This window comes from Cololabis saira, chromosome 6 (assembly GCF_033807715.1).
Source record: "Cololabis saira isolate AMF1-May2022 chromosome 6, fColSai1.1, whole genome shotgun sequence".
Lineage (NCBI taxonomy): Eukaryota > Metazoa > Chordata > Actinopteri > Beloniformes > Belonidae > Cololabis > Cololabis saira.
The window spans coordinates 42,972,687-42,998,754 of NC_084592.1; the positions used below are offsets into that span (position 1 = coordinate 42,972,687).

The 26,068-nt window shown below is 40.8% G+C and overlaps 1 protein-coding gene across 1 annotated transcript in view; it reads right to left on the reverse strand.

Moving 5' to 3' along the window:
* Positions 1-6,743: 6,743 nt before the first annotated feature.
* Positions 6,744-26,068, reverse strand: part of inpp4aa (inositol polyphosphate-4-phosphatase type I Aa) — a 34,405-nt gene continuing 15,080 nt past the window's right edge. Inside the window, 8 exon segments of the mRNA XM_061724279.1 lie at positions 6,744-11,381; positions 15,492-15,646; positions 15,865-15,977; positions 18,732-18,829; positions 19,741-20,008; positions 24,264-24,387; positions 24,473-24,645; positions 24,731-24,772. Of these exon segments, the coding sequence (XP_061580263.1) occupies positions 11,249-11,381; positions 15,492-15,646; positions 15,865-15,977; positions 18,732-18,829; positions 19,741-20,008; positions 24,264-24,387; positions 24,473-24,645; positions 24,731-24,772 (1,106 nt within the window). The 3' untranslated portion in view covers positions 6,744-11,248.

The following is a 26,068-nucleotide window of genomic DNA, read 5'->3' on the forward strand; positions in this document are numbered from 1 at the left end:
CGAGAAATGATCCAGGCTGAGTTGTATTTGGGAGAGCCGCTTGGTGATGGAGACGTCACGGGACGCACCACGCAGGAGATCGGGAGCGCAAGATGAACATTTGCATTAATAATATAATAAATCATATTTTATATTTTATGTTTTAATAAAGTTTTATGGTGACATGATGATATGCTTTTACTTTCTAGAGTAGTAACGTTACTGAAAAAGTGAACTGCCTTCTTACTTTTCATTACATAAACGTATCCTGTGCAGGCAGTTCAATGCTCATGCTATTCACCAACAGACTGTCACTTACCTTTCCTGTTACCACCAACATTGTTTTGGCCTCCACATAATAATAATAATAATGAATTTAATTTATAATGCACTTTCCATTCGGAAATCTCAAAGTGCTTACAAGAGAAAAAAAAAAAAAAAAAAAAAAAACCTTCAGATCATTTATCATAGCTGGCATATGCTTTGATGAAGTTTGGCATCTTTAACCCATCCTGATGTGAAGTAGCAGTAAGCTTTGGTACTTTAAAAGCTTTGAGAGCTTTGCCGGTGTATGGAGAAGGATTGTGGACCAGGTAGATATATATGTCCGCAAACGACAAATCTGGCAGGTTTTTGGCAGACTGGAGTGGAGTCAGTAATTGATTAGCTATTATATACGGATCGAAACCTAAAGTGTCAATTTTCTGTAGATACCATTGCTGTTCTTCGGGAGTTAAGTGAGTTATTAGGTGAGACGTCATATTGGCTGCGCGACGGAAAGGTCCTCGGTCGGTCCTCAAGATGGCGCTGACAACAAAAAATGTCACGTGACTGACCATGAATAGCATTTGTATATATGTTATCAATGAGTGTTGCTGTGTCTATGGTTATTCTGCTGGGTTTTGTAATGACAGGGAATAGATTATTAGTAAACATGGTGTCGATAAAGTGGTTGGTTTTATTATTCCCATGTGGGTTAAGGATGTCAATGTTAAAATCACCATTGATTAGGTAGGTTTTATTGTTTTTTGTGTTGCCAAACATGTTCTCCATGTTGGAGTTAAAAGTGTCGAGACACGTTCCAGGCGTTCTGTATATACAGGTGATGATTATGTTTTTTGCATTTTCAACATGTATTTCTATTGTAATGGACTCAAGGATATTTTCAATATTTGTTTTTATTACTAGATTTGATTTGAGGAATAATCTAACAACTGAGGCTGCAAAGTTATACATCAACACCATGATTCTCTCGCACATGAACTACTGTCTTACCAGCTGGTCCAGACAGGTAGGACCGCATTACAATCAGTGGAAAAATTCTATAAGCAGGCTTTGAAAACATTGGACAAAAAGTCAAATTCATATCATCATTGTAATGTTCTAACTAAATATGGTTTCTTAAACTGGGGAAATATGATCAAGTTTGCAGACATTTTACTTGTATATAAAATCCTTCATGGTCTTTGAAAGACTTTGAAATGAATTATCAGTAAACTCAAATATCCTATCATAGCAAAATAAAGAAGGGCACAGAGCTCAAAACCCAAAAATAACTTACATTTCCCATCATAGCAAAAATAAATAGCACATGGCTCAAAAACCCAAAATAATCTTAAATTTCCCATCATAGCAAAAATAAATAGCACATGGCTCAAAAACCCAAAATAATCTTAAATTTCCCATCATAGAAAAAAATAAAAAATAGCGCATAGCTCAAAAACCCAAAAAATAAACTTAAATTTCCCATCATAGCAAAAATAAAAAGTAGTGCATTGCTCAAAACCCAAAATATAACAGTACAGAAGTTGGCAAACTTCTGTACTGAAGTTTGCCAATATTTGGTAGGATAACAGAATAAAAAGATGTTTTCCAGTGAACACATTATTCTGAGGTCAGCACACTGGCATTAGATCATTGTTATATGTTCTGTAATTAAATATTTATTACATTAGTAATTGGTTTCTTTACTTTGGGTTTACTTTACTCTGATGAGCTGCTGTGCCTCTTGGTTTTGTTTCTCTGTTCCTTTCTTTGCTTGTAAAGTATAGAGCAGCGATTTTCAATTCAACTCAAAAATACTTTATTTATCCCAGAAGAGAAATTAATTAAAATGAGTTTTGTCTTTAATTCAGCAGCTTTATATATGCTTTCATGAGCTAAGTAAAGAAAAATGTTTACACATAGTCTGCAAGAAGAAAATTGATAGGATAACAGAATAAATGTTTTAATTTCCCAAGCCATTCTGACAGCAATGTTTCCATCTTATTATTGCTTTTACTCTTTGATTGTGTTTAATCAGATTAAGAAAAAACAAAGAAAAGAAAACACCAAGCTGTTGTGATGAGATTCCCAGTTATTCCTTTTTTTTCCAGATTTCACTCAGTTCATTTATTCCACAGTTGTCTGAGGTGAAACAGGTGAAAAACCTTCAAACAAAAACCACAGGTAAGTTACTTAAATGCATCGCAACAAAAAAGGTAAGTATTTTAACAAAATAATGAAGTACAGTTAATTCTAAGTAAAAGTCAAATATATGTTGATAAATGTTATTTTATTTTATTTTTATTGTTAATTCCTAGTTATTCTTCTTATGCCAATCATCTGACTCAGAAAGAGAGAAATTCATGTGTTTTCTTCATCTACTGACGTACACATGTGTTGATGTGACTCATATTCCCACCGAAGCTCCTTGAATGTTTTATCTTTTACTAGGCCTAATTATCTAAAAAATATCTGTATCTTGTCTTCTGGTCTCTCAACGTCTCCATATTCTCTCCAGACATTCATAGCGTTTCCCTTCAAACTCAGCGGTCTGACTTTCTGGGGTGAAAGTTCACAGAGAACTATGTTGATCACCAACAGCAACTCAGTTTCCCTTTTCAGCTCGGATATTTCCATAAACCAGTAATTTTAATCTTTTTTAAAGTTAATGCAGACAACTGAACACAAGACTGCTCACTTTTTATTAGTGCACACTAGGGATGGGCGGTATGGACTAAAAAATGTATCACGATAATTTCTGGCATTTATCCCCACCTTTGTAACTATAAATCTATCACCACATTTCACAAACATTTCTTTCTTTCTTTCTTTCTTTCTTTCTTTCTTTCTTTCTTTCTTTCTTTCTTTCTTTCTTTCTTTCTTTCTTTCTTTCTTTCTTTCTTTCTGTCTTTCTTTCTTTCTTTCTTTCTTTCTTTCTTTCTTTCTTTCTTTCTTTCTTTCTTTCTTTCTTTCTTTCTTTCTTTCTTTCTTTCTTTCTTTCTTTCTTTCTTTCTTTCTTTCTGTCTTTCTTTCTTTCTTTCTTTCTTTCTTTCTTTCTTTCTTTCTTTCTTTCTTTCTTTCTTTCATTCATTCATTCATTCATTCATTCATTCATTCATTCATTCATTCATTCATTCATTCTTTCTTTCTTTCTTTCTTTCTTTCTTTCTTTCTTTCTTTCTTTCTTTCTTTCTTTCTTTCTTTCTTTCTTTTTTTCTGGCTCATATCTATCTTTCTTTCTTTCTTTCTTTCTTTCTTTCTTTCTTTCTTTCTTTCTTTCTGGCTCATATCTTTCTTTCTTTCTTTCTTTCTTTCTTTCTTTCTTTCTTTCTTTCTTTCTTTCTTTCTTTCTTTCTTTCTTTCTTTCCATCCTTCATAAATCATCTTTACACAAAAACGTCATCAACGGGAATTTATCGTTTTTACCGCGAGATGAGGAATTCTTACCGTGGGGAATTTTGTTGACGGTTTATCGTGAACGGTAAAATATCACCCATTCCTAATGCACACAACAGCTAACAACCACAACTAATCTAATGTTTGGAAATGTTTTGATTGTATGAATATATGTTCTTTTATGAGAGTTTTGACGTCTACTGATGGCAAACTACATAGCACATATTTTGGCGAGGGGTGTTTGTTCCTGTGGTTACAGTTATGTGTTTTTGCTGTGTTGTATTTTCAATGTCTTTGTGTTTGCTTTGCATAATTAGTTCAGTCAGTCTTATTGTTTCAGTCTATTTGAGTTGCAGCGATATGTTTTTATTTTGAAAGATGGGGGGCAATTTGGGCCCAGCTGATGTTACTTAATTGATTTAAAGCCCAGTTGGAAGTCAGTGACACCAAGGAAGGTGTGTGGTTTTTACCAGCTTCAGATATCTTCAGTTTCAGCCTCAGGACAGAATTACAGTTTTTCACAATTGTTAACACACAAAAAACGAAAACTTGGCACAATTTGCACAACCATCACTTTAAGTACCTAATCAATCAACACAATTTACACTACATCACACTCCCTTATCTGCATTAGACTCTGACTTTCCTTCTTTACACTCTGTTGTCAATTTCACACAACCTTGTTGTCAAAACACTACACTCAGTGTTCAGTCGTTGCACACACTTCTCACATAAAATCACAAAGCATCAATCTACAACACACACATAGTCAAATCTCAAAACATCCACGTCTGGTGAGCCATTTGCAATCAGGACTGCACTATCAAAGGGCCTTGAGAGCAATGTTTTGTTTGGTGAACAATGGAGAACCAGAGAAGAAGAGGGTTGAGAGTGAGAGGAGGACGACATAGAGGAGTAGGTAGACAGAGAGAAGGAGGTGGAGGACAAGGAGAAGATCAAGGTGGAGGAGGGAGAGGAGAGGAGGGAGAGGAAGAGGAGGACATGGTGGAGAAGAACAAGGTGGAGGAGGAGGGAGAGGAAGAGGAGGACAAGGTGGAGGAGGACAAGGTGGAGGAGGAGGGAGAGGAAGAGGAGGACAAGGTGGAGGAGGAGGGAGAGGAAGAGGAGGAGGGAGAGGAAGAGGAGGACATGGTGGAGAAGAACAAGGTGGAGGAGGACAAGGAGAAGAACAAGGTGGAGGAGGAGGAGCAGGAGGAGGAGGAGGGAGAGGAAGAGGAAGAGGAGAAGAACAAGGTGGAGGAGGAGGAGGTGGAGGAGGAGGAGGGGGAGGAGGAGGGGGAGGGAGAGGACGAACGGAACACACAGACCAGGGTCACACTGCTCCAGGCCATGGAGGAGGCTTGTGCCGATGTAAGTCCTGAGTCCTGTCAGGGCTTTATGCGCCACTCAAGGCGTTTTTTCCAACGCTGCCTGGACAGGGAGGACATTGCTGTGGATGTGGATGAGGCCCTCTGGCCAGATAGAAACCAGAGGCATGATGGAGGGGGGGTTTGAGCAGGCCAGTTCACAGTACATTTACGTCCAAAAATGTATAAAAGAAAAATAAATAAAACATTTTTTGGCTGCATATGTTTGTGCTGTTTTATGTTTGACTATGACAAAAGTAGGCCTACACAGTAATCTTCCAAAAAGATAAATTGATTATTCTCAATAGTCATTGACATCCATGTGTGTTCCATTTCTATGATTGTGTTTTCAGTTTTGCACTTCATTGTGCTGTGAATGCTTGGTGTGTGTGCAGTAAATGCTTAGTTGTGTGTACCAAATTAATGGTATGTGTGTATCATTTGAAAATATGGCTGTGTGTACCAAATGAAAACATGAGCTCCATTTTGGGAACAGTTAAGAGATTTGATGGAAAAGAGTCTTCCTGGAGAAGAAGTGACAGGGTTTAGCATTTTGTGTGTGATGTTTTCAGTTTTGTGTGTGCAGTTTTGAGAATGCCGTTAGGTTGTGAAAAACGTGTGTTAGCAATTGTGAAAAACTGTAAGAGCCAACATTTCAACATCTTGCTGTATTGTTCAGGAACAGGTTCATCAAATGCCACAAAAGCTTGTCGCCTCAGTCCATCCTGTGATTCCTGTCTGATCTGCGTTAGAAACGCTTACCTGGAGCCTCTCGGAGGCTTTTTGATTTCGTTTTTGGAGACAAACCACGGCCACGGCAGTTTCATTATCATCATTACTCATTACCGCCCACCAAAGCACCAGAAATACTCCTGTCACCACTCCAACCAATATATGCATGAGTATACAGGACTGTCTCAGAAAATTAGAATATTGTGATAAAGTTCTTTATTTTCTGTAATGCAATTTAAAAAAACAAAAATGTCATACATTCTGGATTCATTACAAATCAACTGAAATATTGCAAGCCTTTTATTATTTTAATATTGCTGATTATGGCTTACAGTTTAATATTAAGATTCCCAGAATATTCTAATTTTTTGAGATAGGATATTTGAGTATTCTTAAACTGTAAGCCATGATCAGCAATATTAAAATAATAAAAGGCTTGCAATATTTCAGTTGATTTGTAATGAATCCGGAATGTATGACATACAGAAAATAAAGGACTTTATCTAATATTCAAATTTTCTGAGACAGTCCTGTATATCTGAGTCAAACATGTTTAGAGTTTATGAGTTAGCAGCTCAATCCACCAAAGTTTGATATCATTTTTGTGTATGAGTGTGTATGAAATGTGGAGCTCTAAATTTATTTTCAGAATCATATTCAGCAACAGCTGCTTCTCTAACAGCCTTGCTTGTGTTGTTCCCTCTTGGCATTGTGTTGACCTCCAAAAAAACAAACAACTGCTTTTATAGAGATCTGCATTTTCTACTGATTATCAGTTCATTAACGACTGGCGATTAGCAGAACCCGGTGCAACTAACCTTCTTAACTCCTGTGGCAGTGGGTGGGGTACTTAGTATTGATCATGTGATTTTCATTGAATAAATAACACAGTGAAACATCAGGTTACATTTTCCTACAAATAAAACCCATTACCATCTAACTTTAACACATCACCGTAAACGTTTTATTCATGAATTGGAAACACTCATTTGGCATTGACGGGTCTTTATTGGTGATTCTGTTTCAGCCCGTTTCCCGGAGGGTAAAGGACCTCGTTCACCCCGTGTGCACGAACAGCTGATCAAGACAAGGTCATAACCTCATTTGGAAGAAATTAACTTCAAGAAAAAAGCAATAAAATCAAGCAAACTGGTGTTTTTGGTGCAGAAATGTGAAAATGATGCACAACTTCCTGCTTCATGATGTCTCCAGTGAGTGAGTTTGTTAGAAACTAACAAACTAAGTGTATCATGTGGGTTTTTTTTAATGCCTTCCTGCAGCTTAAATTTACGGAAGAGTATTAGGGGAAAAAATATTTGAGAGGGGAAGATTTTTTTTTTATTGTGCACTTGGAGAAAAAAGTCGAAATGTCGAGAAAAAAGTTGAAATGTCGGGATTAATGTTGAAATACAATTTCAAGAATAAAGTCGAAATTTCGTGAATAAAGTCGAAATTTCGCCTTTTTTCTCAACATTTCAACTTTATTCACGGAATTTTGACTTTTTTCTCGAAATTGTACTTCAACATTAATCTCAACATTTTGACTTTTTTCTCGACATTTCGACTTTTTTTCTTGAAGTGCATAATGAAAAAAAGATCTTCCTCCTCTAAAATATTATTTTTATTTTTCTCCTGCCTGGCCCTAATACTCTTCCGTATAAATTAGATGAGTATGAATCACACTTTTATTCAAGAAAACCTAGAACAGACTCTTCATGAAAAACTACGATAATGACACAGAAATGTCCTAAATGTCTTTAGATATGTTGGAATCGTAGACTTAACGTGATCTGCTCTCCTGCAGGATCTTCGAACGCTCTGCATCTCTGCATCTCTGCAGCTCTGCAGCTTCAACCCAGTCTCACATAAAAACGGAAAGCTCTTGATCTAATGTATCATGCCAGAGTAGTCACTAGGTGGCGCTATAATATAAGGGTAAAACATGGTTAAAATAAATTTTCACACATTTAACAATTATATATTTAAAATATATTTACACAAATGTGTGTATCATGCCCTTAAACTACTATTTGCACTCTTATTTTAGTATTAACAACCTCCATTTTTGTGAAAAAAACAAAATTAGCTAAGAACTACATTTCCCTAGAGTCATGCTATACAGCGTTATGCTAATCAGCGCCATATTTGTAGTCTAGCTCAAAATATAGATTTTTTTTCACTAAAAAATGAGAAATGTGCGCCATGTTTTTTGGTGTCACGGCCAGAATCTTGAACGTCACGTGACTTGGACGCAAAACGAATAGGCAGAAAAATTTTACAGTTATACAATTCAAGGGCTATTATTGTAACCCCTCTATGTTTTTTTGCACTTTGGACCAACGTAGGCAGGGCACGTTTTTATGTGAGACTGGGTTGGCAGCTTCGCAGGACTCGTCTCAGCATCGCGGCACCTCAGACCTCAGCCATCAGACATCAGACGCAGCGGCACATAAACATATAATAGAGGAGCGTTATTCTGCACGGTGTCGAAGATGTGCTGGACAGACGTGAGAAGAAGGCGATTCAGACCTCCTACATAACCTATGTGAGTCATTTGATTCTAAGTTTTCGTCCTGCAGCAAAGCTACGTGTTTTAAATCCCATAAAAAGCAACACAAGGTCACAAGTTCAAAACGTTTCGCTTCCAGATAAGCTGACGTTCTGCTCATCCTGCCGGGATGTTTTACGGAAATATTAAACTTAGTGCTGCTTTAAAGTGAGAAGCTGGTGTTACTTTCATTTATTTATTTTTTCACCGTGAACAAATGACATAAAAACACCAAAAAAACAATATAACTTTCTGAGTTCTGTGATCTCTGTTGCTTCATTAAGTAAATAAATATGCTGTTAAAGTTTTATTTTTATTATTATTATTATTTAAATATTCTTACAGAAGAGCCAGGAGCCGAACGGGTCAGAGGTTTATGAAATTAAAGGAGTATTTTGTGGATTTCCGACGTACAGTTCTGGTTTCGGTTCATAGGTCAGACGTGCGTTAGTTTGGGCACCTCGGGTCAAAATCTCTGTTATTTTAGATGGTTGAGTGACTCGGAAAACTCCGGAAACATGATGTTAAAGATGAGAAATTACTTACATTTTTAAAAAATAAATAAATAAATGAGACAGAGAGAAAGAAGCCTGATGCAATACTTTGGGCACCTGTTAAGATTTTTACTCATCAGGGATAAAACGAGTTCACTGTCGTTATTTGAAAAGGTCAGTTGATGCAACAATCTGACTCCCGTCATCTTGTCCTGACGTCCAGATGAAAACACCTCCGTTATATAATTCACGGATCCACGTCAACCACAGAGAAACACTACCCTGATAGTCAGGAAATCAGTGATACGTAAAGATACGTAAAGATCTGACCGTGATGTGAGAAACAACCGAAGTAAACATAAGAAGGATCAAGATGAATCCAGTGAGCTGGGGCCTCATTTATAAAAGAGTGTGTAGGATCCATACTAAAAGTGTACGTGCACTCAAAAGCCGAAATTGTCGTGCGCACAAAATAATCCTGATTTATAAAACCGCGTGCACGCACACTTGCACGCACTGTTCGCTTTATAAATCACAGTCCAGCTGGAAGGTTGCACACGTGAATTCGCCTCATACCCCTCCCTCTACACGCTGACTTTTTACCATAAATGGGCAATGCAAACTACTTGATGACTGTATTTGCATATAAATGAGCCTGCTGAGCATGCGCAGCGCCACCTGCAGCCTGTTTCTGCTGCGCGTCAGGACGAATGAGACATGTGTCGAGCCGGCTTTCTGCCGAGTTGTCCTACCTCAGCAGAACATACTACTGTACGATCCCCGTTTCTTTTATCTCAGTTTCTTTTTTCCAAAGGCTTTTTCATGCAAATAGACGATTTAACAGCAGGAAGTCAGAATGTGCTTCCACATAGATCTATGTGTACAACGCTTCGGCAGAAGAAAAAAAAAATGTCAGATCACGCTTCCACACAGATATGATTTGACAGATGAAAATACCCGGTCAGATCCCGCTTCCACATAGACATTAACATATATCTATGTGGAAGCGTGATCTGACCGGCTTGGGTGTACATGGATCTATAAGTCTGATGTGTGATGACATTAAAAGTATGACATGAATCTGGCTTCATTTCACCACCTCACCGCCTGCGTCGCCAGTTCCCCATATCTTCAAAATGTTCATGCGCAAGGGTCAGGGTTGGCTTAAAGATACACACATTTTTCGGTTAGTTTTTTCATTTTTAAATCCCAACCTTTGCGTAGAAGATGGCGTGTGCATCTTTCAAGCCCTGTTTCGTGCGCACGCAAGCTTTATAAATGAGGCCCCTGATCTCTGACCTCTGACCTCTTCAACAAGGCAGCGGCTCAGTCACGTTGCTGCCCGGAGAAAATGTCACTTATAATATGTGGAAAGTGCCGGCAGGAGGTCTGTTACTCCGTCCCACGGTGTCTCTGATGAACAGACTTCTGAACATCTCTGGCATGCAACGTGGCTGTTTTATCATAATTCACTCATTTATAAGCTTTTAACAGGGAAAAAAACAACAAAAAACTATTTAAGATGCCCAAAACTTCTCACGTTATATATTTAACCCTTGTACTGTCTTTGGGTCAAAATGACCCAATTCTTTTATCCTTCTTTCCTCCTGCCATGCTCTATTCTTCCTTTCCTCTCTTCCTCCTTTTTTACCCCCCTTTACTCCTTTTTCTTCCTACCTCCCTTCCGTCATTCGTTCCTTTATTACCTTATTTGCTTTTTCTCCCTTCTTTCCTTATTTTCTCCATTCCTTCCTTCTTCCCTCCCTTCTTTCATTCCTTTCTCCCTTCCTTCCATCTTTTCTCCCTTCTTTCCTTCCTTGCATCTTTTCTCCCTTTCTTCATTCCTTCTTTTCTCCCTTCACCCTCCCTTGACCCAAAGAAAGCACAAGGGTTAACCAGATAAAAGTTAAAGTAAAAGGAATTAGTCGTCCTTAACTTGATGCTTCTGGTGAATCCAGTCGTTTGCTCGCTCGATTTTTTACTGCAACAGTTGTTTTGACTTTATAGTCGAACATAAGATGTTAAGATCGGTGGCGCAGACGAATGATTTATAAGGCTTTCGCTGCTGCGTCAGATTCCCACGGACTCGTCCTACGACTGACCGCTTCAAGTTCACATCTGTGCACGTTTTACGCCACGTCATCATCCCCGAGGCCGAGGTTATTTCTAGGACGTGAGGTGAAACGGCGGCCCCCGTTTCCTCCCGGTGCGGCGACGGATCGCGACGGGACTCGCAGAGCCAGACGGTTCTAGGAAGTGAAGAGGGTTCTGGGACGGCTCAGACGGACGGCTAAACTGCTACAAAAGAACCTACAGGACGGTAGCACTGGGACATCGATTAACCGCTGTTAACGGTGACTAAGCACAAAACAAGGGGCTGCTGTTCCAGCTGGTGTCGGTGTCTGTGTTGGTGCGAGCGTCTCCATCCCGTTTCAGTCTCTTGGCCCGGTCCGGGAGGACGGGTCCTCCTAGGTCTCCACCTTCCCGTACGTCCCCTCCGGAGGGCGGTACTGTCTGGGGAAGGCCTTGAGCTGCAGCGCGTTGAAGGCGTATTTACGGCAGCCCACGTTCTTCATGGTGTTCTCCCTCCTGCAGCCCTCGCTGTGGAAACACAGAGCAGAGGGCACACGTTGGATCCTGGACCACCTCAAACTAGTGTTTGTGCAGGAGATAACCAAAACAATCATTCAGTTTGTGATACAAGCATGAAATTTGGTACACACATTAGCCAAAGGCATTCCAAAGATAATTGGACGTGGAGCCATCGTGAATTTTCAACATGGCGCCCATGGCAGCCATTTTTCAAAATGGACGCCAGAACCAAGTCTTTTTATATGACTTGGGGACATAATATAATATTTTAGACATATTTACCACATATAGTACTTGGTAGATGTCTCTTGGATAATTGAAAAGTTGTCATTTAATATTCAAGATGGCCGCCATTTTTTAAAGATGGCAGCCATCATTTGTGTTTGTGTCTGATATGGATGATCTTGGTGTCTAATCAGTCATTATTTATGATGCAGAAATCAAATTTGAAACATTGGCATTGGCCAGCTTCCTTCTACCTCAAAACTGAACATGACAACTGTTTCTTTCATGATAGCAGCCATATTAGCCAAAATAAAATATACACCGTCATTTCATGAAAATAGATCTATTATACATAAAAACAAACTTTGAACTAATAAACCAAAAAAGATCCTCATACCTGCAAGAACTGAACCATCCAATGAATGGATAAGTAATAGAGTGGATGTTGAAGCTCAGCCAGGGCAAACTGGCAACTCATTTCAACTAATCACTCATTAGAAAACACTTGTTTCTGGCATCCATTTAGAAAAATGGCTGCCATGGGCGCCATGTTGAAAATTCACGATGGCTCCACACCCATATCTTTTGGGGAAACCTTTGGCTATTTGTGTACCAGATTTCATGCTTGTATCACAAACTGAAGGATTCCTATACATTTTATAGCTAAACAGCTGGACTATGTTGCTTTTGTCAGCCTGTTTCAATTTTAGTTGTAGTCTAGTCTTTGGGTCAAGCTATGATTTTAGTTTTTATTAGTTTTAGTCACGTTCATTCTCCTTTTAGTCGTGTCAAGTTTCAGTCGACTAAAAGTCGACTGAATTTTAGTCTTTTAGGGCCCGATTTACTAAAGGTTTGCGTGCGTAAAAACGTGTGCAAACTTGACAGCACCCGCAAACCAAAGTGCCAGCTGATCTACTAACAGCATGCAAAGAGGACTCCGTCTCTCAAATGAGCAAAATAGCACACGCTATTCATTTAGTACTTTTGCCCTGATGAATAATCAATATGGGGCGTACCCGCCAGAAATCCTAAATACTGGGAGGGGAAGATGCAAATTGGTCCATTTACCACACGCAATGAGATTTACCAAGCCTGAAAGTAATTGCGTGGATTGTGATTGCGTCTGTATTTAATACGTTCGAAAGGAAGGTGCTAATCTCCACATGCAAAAGGAGAAATATTTTATTTGAATGTTAAATCGAGTATTATTCAGCAAAAGGTTGCCACAGGAGGCACATTAATTTTTTTATTTGTGATAATAAATAAATCACGTGTTTTCATGGAGAAAAAAGTGTTTCTTATAGTGCGCCTATACTTGTTCTGCAGTTGTCATACCCCGGTGTTGTGCCGTATTCAGCACCCCTGCCGTGAAAAGCACCCCCTCGTCTGACAAAAATTATATTCTCATTCCGTGTCACGTTCTGTTTAGCGTCCAGTTTTGTGTTAATGATTCATGTTTAAATGCGCTCATGGATTCCACAATAGTCATACTTTCCCACAATCACAGTCACAGATAACAAAAATCGGGTAAATGGTTATTGATGTCATTAATTAATAGCCTGCTTACTGTGTTGTCTTCCATAATATTTGTAAATATATATAATATAAACTCCTAAGTATGTGTTTGTGTGAGTGTGTATATATAAATATATTGAAGTGTCAGTGTGTTGTTTTTTTTCTTGGTCTACTTATCATTGAATATACGAGGGGGTGCTTTTCACGGCAGGGGTGCTGAATACGGCACAACAATTAGCCTCTTCCACTAATATCTCTAACTCCAACTCGTCAAATTTCATTTTGCGCTTGCGACTATATCCTGCTTTCCATCCACTCTCCATGGCGCAAAGTTTGCGCCGCAAACCGTAAGACGCGCAACACCTCATTTAAATACTGATGTTTGCACCTGTTATCAATTGCGCAGGCAATCTTAGTTGATCACCCGCAAAACACACAACAACAGCACGCGCAAACTTTTTCAGTGTACACGCAATTTAGTAATCTTTATTTAGGATCTTAGTAAATCGGGCCCTTAGTCTTTTAGTCTTATTTTAGTCAGAATTGTCCAGGACCATTTTAGTCTAGTTTTAGTCAAAGATTGTATTTAGCCAAACCCATTTTACAATTCAAACACAGTTATCTTATTATTATATTATTGTTACCTTATAGACTCAAGAATACATTCATTCCACATACAGAAGACTCTAATTTGAGTTTACAACATATTTATTTTTCCGCATTTCTCTCCATCTTTTTCTTTTTCCATGACACATTGGGTTTTCTTTTCCACGTCTTTGTAGGAAAGTGTATTCAAAGATGGTTCTTCTTCTTCTCCCAGCCTCAGAGCAGTTACCCGCGCGGCCGGCCATCGGCCCCTTTCTCTATAGAACGTTGTTTTTAATATTTTAGCAGGGTTTTTATTTTGTAATCTACATTTTAGTCTTGTTTTTCTTCCTCTACGATATTGCATTATACAGTATATTTAATTATGGTTATCGTCACATGACCAGCATTTTCATTGCGTCTCGTCTGGTTTTCCTCAGGTGATAAAGGTTCGTTGACGACGATATTTACTCATAATTGTCGTTGATGAAAGCCACTTTACCTCAAACCTTGTGTATCTAAATGAAAATAAGACTGAAATCATAACTTTTTGATGTGGTGCAGAAGACTGGCTTTCTGGGTCCCCTACATTCTTCTATCAGATCTTCTATAAGACTCTTCAAGTCTTCTGTAAAGAATCTTAGTGATATTTGATGATGGGCTAAAAGTCAGCTCATTTATAAAAAAAACGTTTTTATCATTTAAGGATAGTATCAAAAGTAAAAGGATACTTGGAGACGGTAATCCATGCTTTTATTAACACCAGACTGGATTACTGCAAATCTCTTTATTCTGGCGTAAGTGTGACCACATATCCCTGGTCCTCGCTGCGCTGCACTGGCTCCCTGTTGCTTTTAGACTAGATTTTAAAATGTTATTGATTGTTTTTATAGCTCTTAATGAGCGAGTCCCCCATTATCTGACTGAGCTCCTCAACAACCACAACCCTGCCGGGTCACTAAGATCCTCCCATGAGCTGTGTGGCTGCTGGTCTGCTGTGAAGGTGTTGGTGCACGTGTGAGCTTCTGGTGAATAAAGTTTATGCACTAAAACCCTGTGTCCTCTCTGTCCTGTCGGTCGGGCCCCCGTAGCACTAGCCCTGCTACAAGCTGCTACTGATCGCCCCCAAAACACCAATGAAGACCAAAGGTGACAGAGCCTTCTAGGCGTTTGATCGGCACGATCACTGGAAGTTTTTAAATCGGCTTTAAAAACACACTTTTTCTCCCTGGCTTTTGGTTAGTTTTAGTGGATTCTGACAAAACATTTTTTTATATATTTTTTTTATTTAATTTTATCTTGTTTTATTAATTTATTTTATTTTTTATTTTATTAATTTATTTTAGTTTTTATCTTATTTTTTCATTTTAATTTTCTTATTTTATTTATTTATATATTTATTTTTTAATTATTTTACTCTTATTTTTAATTTCATTGTATTTTTGTATTTTGTACCCATCTTATTCTATTTATTTTATCTTTGTAATATATAATAATAATAATACGTTTTATTTATAATGCACTTTACATTACTGAAAATCTCAAAGTGCTACAGTTTGATAATTAAAAGGAAACAATAATAAAATATATATATATATATATATATATATATATATATATATATATATATATATATATATATATATAATATATGCCTTTTTAAAGAGCTGTTTTTAAACTGTGCAGCACTTTTGTCAACCTTGGCTGTTTTGAACTGCTCTATAAATAAAGATTGAGTAGAGTTGTAAAACCTCCCTCCGGTTCTCCCAGGGCGCCGCTGGTTGGAGGACTGACCTGCGCATGCAGTCCAGGGCCTGGTAGAAGACCTGCGGCGCCAGCGCGTGCTCCTGCAGCAGGAGCTGGCCCTGCTCCAGCGTCACCGACATGGCCGTGCGGTCCTTGGCGCTCTTGCAGCAGGTGAAGCGAACCCCGTTCAGGCGCCGACACGCCTTCGGAAGAGGAAGACGTTAGTTAAACCACACAGAGACTTTTAAATCTTTTCATGCAGAGACACAGGGTGCTTTCACACCTGTCCCGTTCGGAGCAGTTGTTCCGAAACAGGGACGTTTCCCCCTAAAGATCGGTTGGTTTGGTATACGTGAACACAGCAATCGCGCTTGTATGCGGCACATAACAAGCGTATAAACCCACAAGCGTATAAACCCACCTCGGCGGCGTGCCACAGGATCTCCACGTTCTTGTTCTTCTTGGCGTTGATGTTGTGATGCAGCAGTTTGAGCAGCTCAGGGATGTTGGTGGTGCTGCGGGAGCGAGGGAGGCCTGGGGGGGAAAAACATCAGAACCATCTGATCAGAACCACAATGTGCACAATTTTTCATTTAATTTCATTTGTTTATTTGGAAGGGACAGATACAGAAAACATAGACAGACATAAATGGCTATCGGATGCCTGTATCATAGCGTTTATAGCGAATGTTAATTTGCAACACTCGTCCCTAACAGGGCTCACATCACAATTAAAAGAAAGGACATGCCCTTACAAACATTAAAAACATACACAATACAAACATTAAAAACATAAAAAATCACACACATAATAAGAGCTACATACATCAAAAACAAAGAGTATGATATTTGGTTCTAGCTATAGATTATCTGATAATCCTAAAATGAATATACAAATCGATAGTCAAACAATTCAGCAAGTAAAAACTGTGAAGCTTCTTGGACTTTGGCTGAATTGTACATTGTCATGGTCTGATCACGTCAACAAAGTTGTTGCCAAAATGGGCAGAGCTGTTGCCGTAACGTGTAAATGTGCACCATTTCTCAACACACAGTTGTTTCATCAAGTTGTTAGTTCATTGGTTTTGTGTCATTCGCATTCGCTCTATTTAAAAAAAAAGATATGCAAGCCGCAGATATTTCTGTTGTTAGATTAGATATTTACTACATGTACAGAAAGATTTTGAACTGTAAATGATGTACATGTTTGTACCTAAATAGATCTTTCCTAACAGTGTCTTTTAACACGGCAGCAACTTTGCTGATTAAAACGGGACAGAACCAAGAGAAAATAACCAGTATCTATTTATCTATTTATCTGTTTGAAATCTGCTTCTACTTCTATCTAAAGAAGAAGTAGTGTATTGTTTTATTTGTTTTTATTGTTTTATTTATTCGCACATACAAGTTAAAAACAAAAGATACATACATGTTAATATTGTGCAGGAGAAGTTGGAAGCCAGAAGGCTTATCGAGAACTTCTCCCAAAAGAACACACATCAAAATACCAGTTGTAGATTCACATGTTTAGATGCAAATATACCAGTACATACACACAGTACAGATTATTACAATACATATAATAATAACCTCTTATTGAACTTAATATGATTGAGTGACCTTACATTATTCTACTGCAAAAGCATTTTTTTGTAGTTTGTTTTGAAAGCTAGCAGAGATGGTGATGTTTTTAGCCAAGGATCAGTAGCATTCCAAAGAATGGACCCTCGATGTCTTATTGAGAACTGCCTAAGAGAAGTACGACTATAGGGTATGTGCAGGTTCTTGGCTTGCCGAGTGGGATATGAATGAATATCGGAATTCAAAGAAAAAAAACACTTAAAACCAATTGGAAGGTTGTGACAGTTGTAAATACATTTGTACACAAACAAACATATCTGCAAGGAATTCACCTCAGAGACAGACAAAATGTTTAGCTTCTTGAAGAGAGGAGCAGATGGTTCTAATCGATCCGAAAAGGTAGCCAGTCTAACAAATCTTTTTTGTAGTAAAATTATTTTTTGAAGATTGGATGAATAGGTGCTAGCCCATATTATATTACAGTACGATATGTAAGGAAAAATTAAACTATAATACAGAATTAAGAAACAACTTCTATTTAACAATGTACACACCTTCCTAATAATACCTAGAGACTTCATTGCTTTTTTACAAACATGATCAATCTGTTCTTTCCAGTTTAATTTATCATCAACTATGATACCTAAAAACTTTGTCGAAGAAACTTGGTTGATTTTTGTGTCATTGATAAAAAGATTTGCATCTTCATTCGAATACCTCCTGCCATTTTTACAAAACAAGATGAAATTCGATTTTTTTACATTCAATGACAGCTTATTTGTCTGGAACCAATCAGAGACACAAGATAGACCTTCATTTGCTTCCCTAATTAATACTTCAAAATTCTCATGTGACATTATAATGTTGGTGTCATCAGCAAACAGAATTGAAAATAGTCTAGGAGATACCCAAGCGAAATCATTGATATATATCAAAAATAAAAGGGGACCAAGTATAGAGCCCTGAGGAACCCCACAATTTAGCTTTGCCCTGTCAGAATCGACACCATTAATGGAAACAAACTGTTCCCTATTATAAACATAGTCTCTGAGCCAATTTATTACAAAGCCGGAAAAACCATACCTCTGAAGCTTAGATATAAGTATTGTATAGTCCACAGTATCAAAAGCTTTGGATAAATCCAGAAATATACCAACAGAGAATTGCTTATTGTCAAGTGCCTTGGTAATTCTATCAATAAACTGTAGGAGAGCCATGTAAGTAGAATGTTTTTGTCTAAAGCCATATTGATGTTCATATAATATATTATTGTCATTTAGGTGTTTAAGAATTCTAGAGTAAACTAACTTCTCCAATATTTTAGACAAAGATGGCAATATCGAAATTGGTCTGTAATTTGTATTCTTCTTTGCATTTATTTTGTCTTAGTTTTTATTCTAATTCTGGTTAGAACGCCCCAAGTGGTGGAAGAAAAATCCACAGAATAGCTGCACCTTTGTATAAGCTGCACGGTTCAAAACCTATGAAAAAGGTAGCGGCTTATAGTCCAGAAAATACGGTATATATGATTTGTATGATGTTTTTCTTTATTTCTTTTTTGTAATTCTATTTTTATTTTTTTAAATGTACTTTATGAATTGAGATTGTATGTTTGATTTTGTATTTTATTGTCTGGACCCCATAGCTTTCGTTTTGGCGTCAGCTAACGGGGATCCTTTTAAATAAACAATTAAACGTGGGACTCACTGTCTTCTGGGAGAACTTCCTTGAACTGGTCGTAGTACGAGCCGAGGCGGGTCATGCTCTCGCCGTTGATGACGTCCTGCAGCGACGTGTCTCCGAACCTGCACACATGCAGACGTTACAGGGGGGGGGTAGTGGTGGTCTTTATTCAAACAAAGGATTTTAATTACCGTATCGGCCCGCATTGCATTGAAATAAGACTGAAAAAGTGGGGGTCGTCTTACATTCGGGGTCTAGACATTACACCCATTTACAACGCTACATGGCGCCAGATATCTTTAAAGCTTTAAAATCAAAAATAGCGGTAATAAAGAAAAGAGAAGAAAATAAGAGAAGAGATAACAGAAAATGGAGAAACATAGCAACAATCTGGAGAAAAGTGGGTGGAAGATCGGCAGGTTAACCGGAACCTGAGAAGTTATGACGCAAACTTCAAGATGTTGATTTGAATGAGGCAAAATAACATGCTTTTTCTCTCGAATATATTGTTATAATCATTTGTTTCATATGTACTGTAATTATTTTCTGTATAAAAATTGAATTTGGTGTTCAAAAAGTCTTTTTTCAAACTTGAGTCTTGAAAAAGAGGGGGTCGTCTTATAATCAGGGTCGTCTTATATTCGGGCCAATGCGGTAAATGTTTTCAATCAAAATGATGTTTAATCGGACAACTTGGGGTGTTTTTTAAACTTTTAAAGATTTAACTTTTGATTTGAAGATTTGAAGATTTTATTTCGAACATGCATGTTAAAAAAAGAATACAAAAAAATGAAATACAAATCACAAATCAAACAAAACAAAACAAAACAAACGCCCAGTATTTAGTTATGCTACTATGTATGTATGTACTAATAGAAGTAATTATAATGCATAGTATTACATTATTATTACTTTACTATACTAATACAATATAATAGAGAAGATATAGAAGATGTATTTAAAGATAAAGCCTGATATTGAGACGGATCTCTCCCCCCCAGGATGGGCGTGTCCCCCCTCTGCTCCCACTCACTTCTCGGCCAGCGTCTGCTGCTCGTTGATCCCCACGTTGAACAGAACCGGCTGCACCCGCAGCAGCATCCCGTTCTGGATCTCCCGCGGCAGCGTGTCGAACATGGCGCCGGGCATGGGGACCCGCACGTTGAAGCCGCTCCTGTTGCCCGTTATGACGGGCAGCATGTCGGGGCTGAAGGCCGAGGTGGCCTGGGTGACTTTGAAGGTGACGTTCCTCAGGTCCATCACACCCACGCTCATGTCCTCCAACATGGCCAGCTCCTCCCCTGCAACGAGAGACAGAATCACGGCTGAACCACCCCCATCAACCCGCCCTTTTGAGCATTGTTTTATTTTTATTTTTTTTTTATTCATATGCACAATGATAAAACAGTACCGTATTTTCTGGACTATAAGCCGCTACTTTTTTCATAGGTTTTCAACCATGCAGCTTATACAAAGGTGCAGCTATTCTGTGGATTTTTCTTCCACCGCTCGGGGCGCTCTAACCGGAATTAGAATCCAAACCAAAACACCTGCAGAAATACTGCAGGAATGACATAGCAGTAGTTAAATGCAGCCTTCTGTAAGCTTTAAATATCCACTGGGCTTACATCAAATACATCAAAACACAACAATAAAAAACACTTTTCTGAACTTATCAATATGACTCTGTCCTTCACAGGATAAGTAAACTGGATCACTGCAAAAACTCACAATCTTAACAAGAATATTTGTCTTATTTCTAGTTAAAATGTCTCATTTTAGTAAAAAAATCTCATTACACTTAAAACAAGACTCATCACTGGAAAAAACAACAATTTTCACCTGTTTCAAGTAGATTTTCACTTGAAATAAGTAGAAAAATCTGCCAGTGCAACAAGATTTTTTTGCTTGTAATAAGAAGATAAATCTTGTTCCACTGGCAGATTTTCCTACGTCTTTCAAGTGAAAATGTACTTGAAACTGTCAGGGTTTGACACTTCCCCCCAGTGTTTGTAACTTTCAGTTCTGTCTTGCCCCGCCTGTGTCCCATCTGCCCTGATTGTGTCTGCACCTGCGTCTCGTCATGTCTCGTTATCCCTTCAGTATATCTTGTCTTGTCATTCCTTGGTTCCCTGTCGGTCCGTACTGTTCCCTCCTCCATGTGCTCCAAGTTTTGTTCCTTGTTAGTTGTGGTTTTTTGATCCTGCTCTTCAGCGCCTTGTTTTTGCCCTTTTGGAATAAATCCCTTTTGTTTTTGAGAACTCCTGCCTCCAGCCTCCCTCTGTCTCCTGCACTTGGGTCCTAGATAACCGTACCATGACAGAACGGACCGACCATATGGACCCAGCGGGAGACTACCTCACCCTCATGGAGTTTTTGCGCCAGGAGGAGTACTGGGACCCCTTTTGGGGAACACGCCTGGCTCTGGGAGGGCCCAGGAGCCTGCAGGCCCAGGGGAAGCGACGGCGTCAGCGCCAGCCCCAGCCCCAGCCTGTTCCGGTGGGGGCCCTGGACGCACCTCTTCCTGTTCCCGAGGTGGTCCTGGACGATCCCAGCCTGTTTCCCCCTTCTGGGGAACACGCCTGGCTCGAGGCGGGGCCAGGGGTTCTCAGCCCCAGGGGAAGCGACGGCGTCAGCGCCAGCCCCAGCCTGTTCCTGCTCCAGCGTTGGTCCTGGACGCCTCAGCTCCTGCTGGAGTTCCTCCTCCGGTGATGGTTTCGGACCCCCCTCAGCCAGCTCCGAGGACCCGTGCCCCCCCTCAGCCAGCTCCGAGGATCCGTGCCCCCCCTCAGCCAGCTCCGAGGACCCGTGCCCCCCCCCCCAGCCAGCTCCGAGGACCCGTGCCCCCCCTCAGCCAGCTCCGAGGATCCGTGCCCCCCCTCAGCCAGCTCCGAGGACCCGTGCCCCCCCTCAGCCAGCTCCGAGGACCCGTGCCCCCCCTCAGCCAGCTCCGAGGACCCGTGTTCACCCCCAGCCCGCCCTGGATGTGGACTGTGGGGACATCTGGGATCTGTCCCTTGAGGGGGGGTCAGCGCCCCGGCCCCGGGTACCCCCGCAGCCGGCACCTCGGACCCAGGTACCCCCGCAGCCAGCGCCCCGGACCCGGGTACCCCCGCAGCCGGCACCTCGGACCCGGGTACCCCCGCAGCCAGCGCCACGGACCCGGGTCCCCACTCGGGCAGCTCCGGGGATCCTCTGCCCCCCGGCTCCCCGCATCCTGTCTGCTCCTGTTCCGGCTCCCCGCATCCTGTCTGCTCCTGTTCCGGCTCCCCGCATCCTGTCTGCTCCTGTTCCGGCTCCCCGCATCCTGTCAGCCCCTGTTCCGGCTCCCCACATCCTGTCTGCTCCTGTTCCGGCTCCCCGCATCCTGTCTGCTCCTGTTCCGGCTCCCCGCATCCTGTCAGCCCCTGTTCCGGCTCCCCGCATCCTGTCAGCCCCTGTTCCGGCTCCCCGCATCCTGTCAGCCCCTGTTCCGGCTCCCCGCCTCCTGTCAGCCCCGACTCCGGACCCTGAGGCAGTTCCGCAGTTCTCTGTTCCTGAGGCGGTCCCGCAGCCCTCTGTTCCTGAGGCGGTTCCGCAGCCCTCTGTTCCTGAGGCGGTCCCAGAGCCCCGTCAGGTTCCCAAGCCCCGTCAGGTTCCCGAGTCCCGTCAGGTTCCCGAGTCCCGTCCAGTCTCAGAGCCCCGCCAGGAATCCCCGTCACGCCCCCCGCCAAGAACCAGGCCTAGGCCTCGGGGACGCCCCCCCGAGCTCTCTCGCTGGTCTGCTCGGTCCCGAGGGCGGCCCCCGGATGCTTTGGCCGTGTGTGGCCTGGGCCCTCCTCCAGGCCCCCTCCGCCCACCCTGGGTTAGGACTCTGGGGACATCTGGGATCTGTCCCTTGAGGGGGGGGTACTGTCAGGGTTTGACACTTCCCCCCAGTGTTTGTAACTTTCAGTTCTGTCTTGCCCCGCCTGTGTCCCATCTGCCCTGATTGTGTCTGCACCTGCGTCTCGTCATGTCTCGTTATCCCTTCAGTATAGACTAATCCGGCGACCCGTTTGTGTGCGCCGCCATCTTGCGGCGGCGCCATTGCTGCGGTGGCCACCGCAGCGCTCTTATTGCAACCCGACGCTCTACACAGCATCATGAATAGCTGGATTGATGATGTTAGACAGTGGCCTCCCATAAGTAATGAAGGTATCTCAAATTAATGCTGATGTTAATTTATAAATAATGATTTGTTTGAGCGATAAGCGGGAAAGAATAGAGGAATAGGGAGATAAGGGAGTGTATGATTAAACACTGTGCTGACGTTAGAAGCGCGACATTTAATCATTATGGAAAGGCTACGTGATTTAAAAAAAAACACCTGTTTATGTTTATTTTTCCACGTTGACCTATTCCATGCACACAGCTGGTCCCTGCAGGACATCCCAGTCAGACCCTGCCTCACAGCCTCCCTCACCTTGTAGAGGAGAGCTGCGGTGTGGCTGCAGCAGCGCCCTCTGCTCGCCATGCAGTCACAACTAACTTCCACAACTTGGCCATCCTCCCTTCTCACTGTTACGTCCACATCATGGTGAGAGTGGATGGACTGCGAGTGTCTCACTGATCCCCTCAAAATGACACGATTGTCATCTAAATGGCGGTGCAGAATTTGCCCAAACCCATCCGGAGCTGAGATAGTTCTGCCCTTCAATTAGAGACCTGTAATTGCGTTTTTTTTGGTCATCGGACGCCAGGCGATCAATGAAATATTCTTGGATACCTAAAATAAAACAAAACATAAACAGGTGTTTTTTTTAAATCACGTAGCCTTTCCATAATGATTAAATGTCGTGCTTCTAACGTCAGCACAGTGTTTAATCATACACTCCCTTATCTCCCTATTCCTCTATTCTTTCCCGCTTATCGCTCAAACAAATCATTATTTATAAATTAACATCAGCATTAATTTGAGATACCTTCATTACTTATGGGAGGCCACTGTCTAACATCATCAATCCAGCTATTCACGATGCTGTGTAGAGCGTCGGGTTGCAATAAGAGCGCTGCGGTGGCCACCGCAGCAATGGCGCCGCCGCAAGATGGCAGCGCACACAAACCAGTCGCCGGATTAGTCTATATCTTGTCTTGTCATTCCTTGGTTCACTGTCGGTCCGTACTGTTCCCTCCTCCATGTGCTCCAAGTTTTGTTCCTTGTGGTTTTTTGATCCTGCTCTGCAGCGCCTTGTTTTTGCCCTTTTGGAATAAATCCCTTTTGTTTTTGAGAACTCCTGCCTCCAGCCTCCCTCTGTCTCCTGCACTTGGGTCCTAGATAACCGTACCATGACAGAAACAGGTGAAAATTGTCAAATAAGTTATTTTTCTGGTGTTATTTTTCTGGTGATGACTCTAAATGTTGAAATAGCAGTAAAACCACATTCATTGATGAAATGACATAAGGGATGGAAAGGGGGGATGGCAGTTTTACAGGGGGGATGATTTGGACCGTTTTTATTTCAGGGGGGGATGCCGTCCCCCCTCATCCCCCCTCACCCCCCCTCAACTCCAGTACTGATAACACCCCCCCGTTACCGTAAGTGCTGAGCAGGCCCTCGAACTGGACCAGCAGGCCGATGGTGTGCAGCTGCCGCAGGAAGCCCGGGTCGCACAGCCGGTTCCTCAGCTTGAGGACGAAGCCGCTGATCAGCGCAGTCAGCTGCCGAGAAAAACCCCACATCAGCACCGTCGTCAATCAGACGCCGTCAAGACGGCAGGGGTGCGATAAATAAGTGCTGACGGACCGTCTGGCAGAAGACGACGTCGCGGCGGTACTGCAGCGTGAGGCTCATGGCGATGGTGGGGGCGCCGTCCTGCATCAGCAGGAACACCATGGCCTTCTTGGCCTTGTCGCTCATCAGAGACACGCAGTCCGTCAGCGTGTAGAGGAGAGGGGACAGCGCGTCGCTCCACTCGCCTGCAGGTCAGAGAAACGCTCGCGTCACGACTGCGGCCGATGGAGAAGATGTCTGGGAACGCTCTGGGAAAAGGTTTACTCTCACCTGGAGACGTCTTCTCAGCCTTCTCAGCCTCGGGGCTGCCGTCTGTCAACAACAAAGAACCATGTTCAGGATGACAATCCACCTCCACTTAGGGCCAAAAAGATCATCGTGATTATTTTGATCAATATTGTGATTGCGATTATTTTGATCAATATTGTGATCACGATTATTTTGATCAATATTGTTACGACGATTATTTTGATCAGTATTATGATCACGATTATTTTGATCAATATTGTGATCATGATTATTTTTATCAATATTGGGATCACGATTAATCATCACAATTATTTTCGATTAATATTGTGATCACGATTATTTTGATCAATATTGTGATATTGTGATCACGATTAATCATCACAAATATTTTGATTAATATTGTGATCATGATTATTTTGATTAATATTGTGATCACGATTTTTTTGATCAAAATTGTGATCGCGATTATTTTGATCAATATTGGGATCACAATTATTTTGATCAATATTATGATGACGATTATTTTGATCAATATTGCGATCATGATTATTTTGATCAATATTGTGATCACGATTTTTCTGATCAAAATTGTGATCGCGATTATTTTGATCAATATTGGGATCACAATTAGTTTGATCAATATTATGATGACGATTATTCAATCAATATTGCGATCATGATTATTTTGATCAATATTGTGATCACGATTAATCATCACGATTATTTTGATTAATATTGTTATCATGATTATTGCTATTAATATTGTGTTAACGATTATTTTGATCAATATTGTGTTCACGATTAATCATCACGATTATTTTGATCAATATTGTGATCAGGATTATTCAACGAGTTTAGACAAATTTCTTTTTATTGCACCGTCATGTAAACATATCACATCTGTGTACTACTACTGTGTACTAATAGTACTGTGTACTATTACTGCTAATTTACAAACAGTTGGATAAAAATAAAATTAGTGCTCGTTCTTCATCCTAATTTTAGTGCTTTCATAATAGAAATAAAAATAAATGTGTAACACAAAATTAAATTGGAGCGTGATTACTGTATTGATCTGGACATGTATTTGTGAGGTGGATGACACGGTGATGGCTGTACAGGCTTGTTTTGAGGGACATTTCAGATGATGATGAACCATCACGCTTGAGACGGATGCAAGTTTTGCTTTGCCTTCATACATTCATCGTAGCTGACTGTGGTTTGTTTTTAGCTGGTTGAACAAGTTATTTGTGTCGGCTTGTGGCGCGGAAACACCTTGAGAGCATCTTTGCATATTAATATTGTTACTGGTTAACATCGATTGACCTAAATCTGAAATATTTCCAGACAAAAGACGAT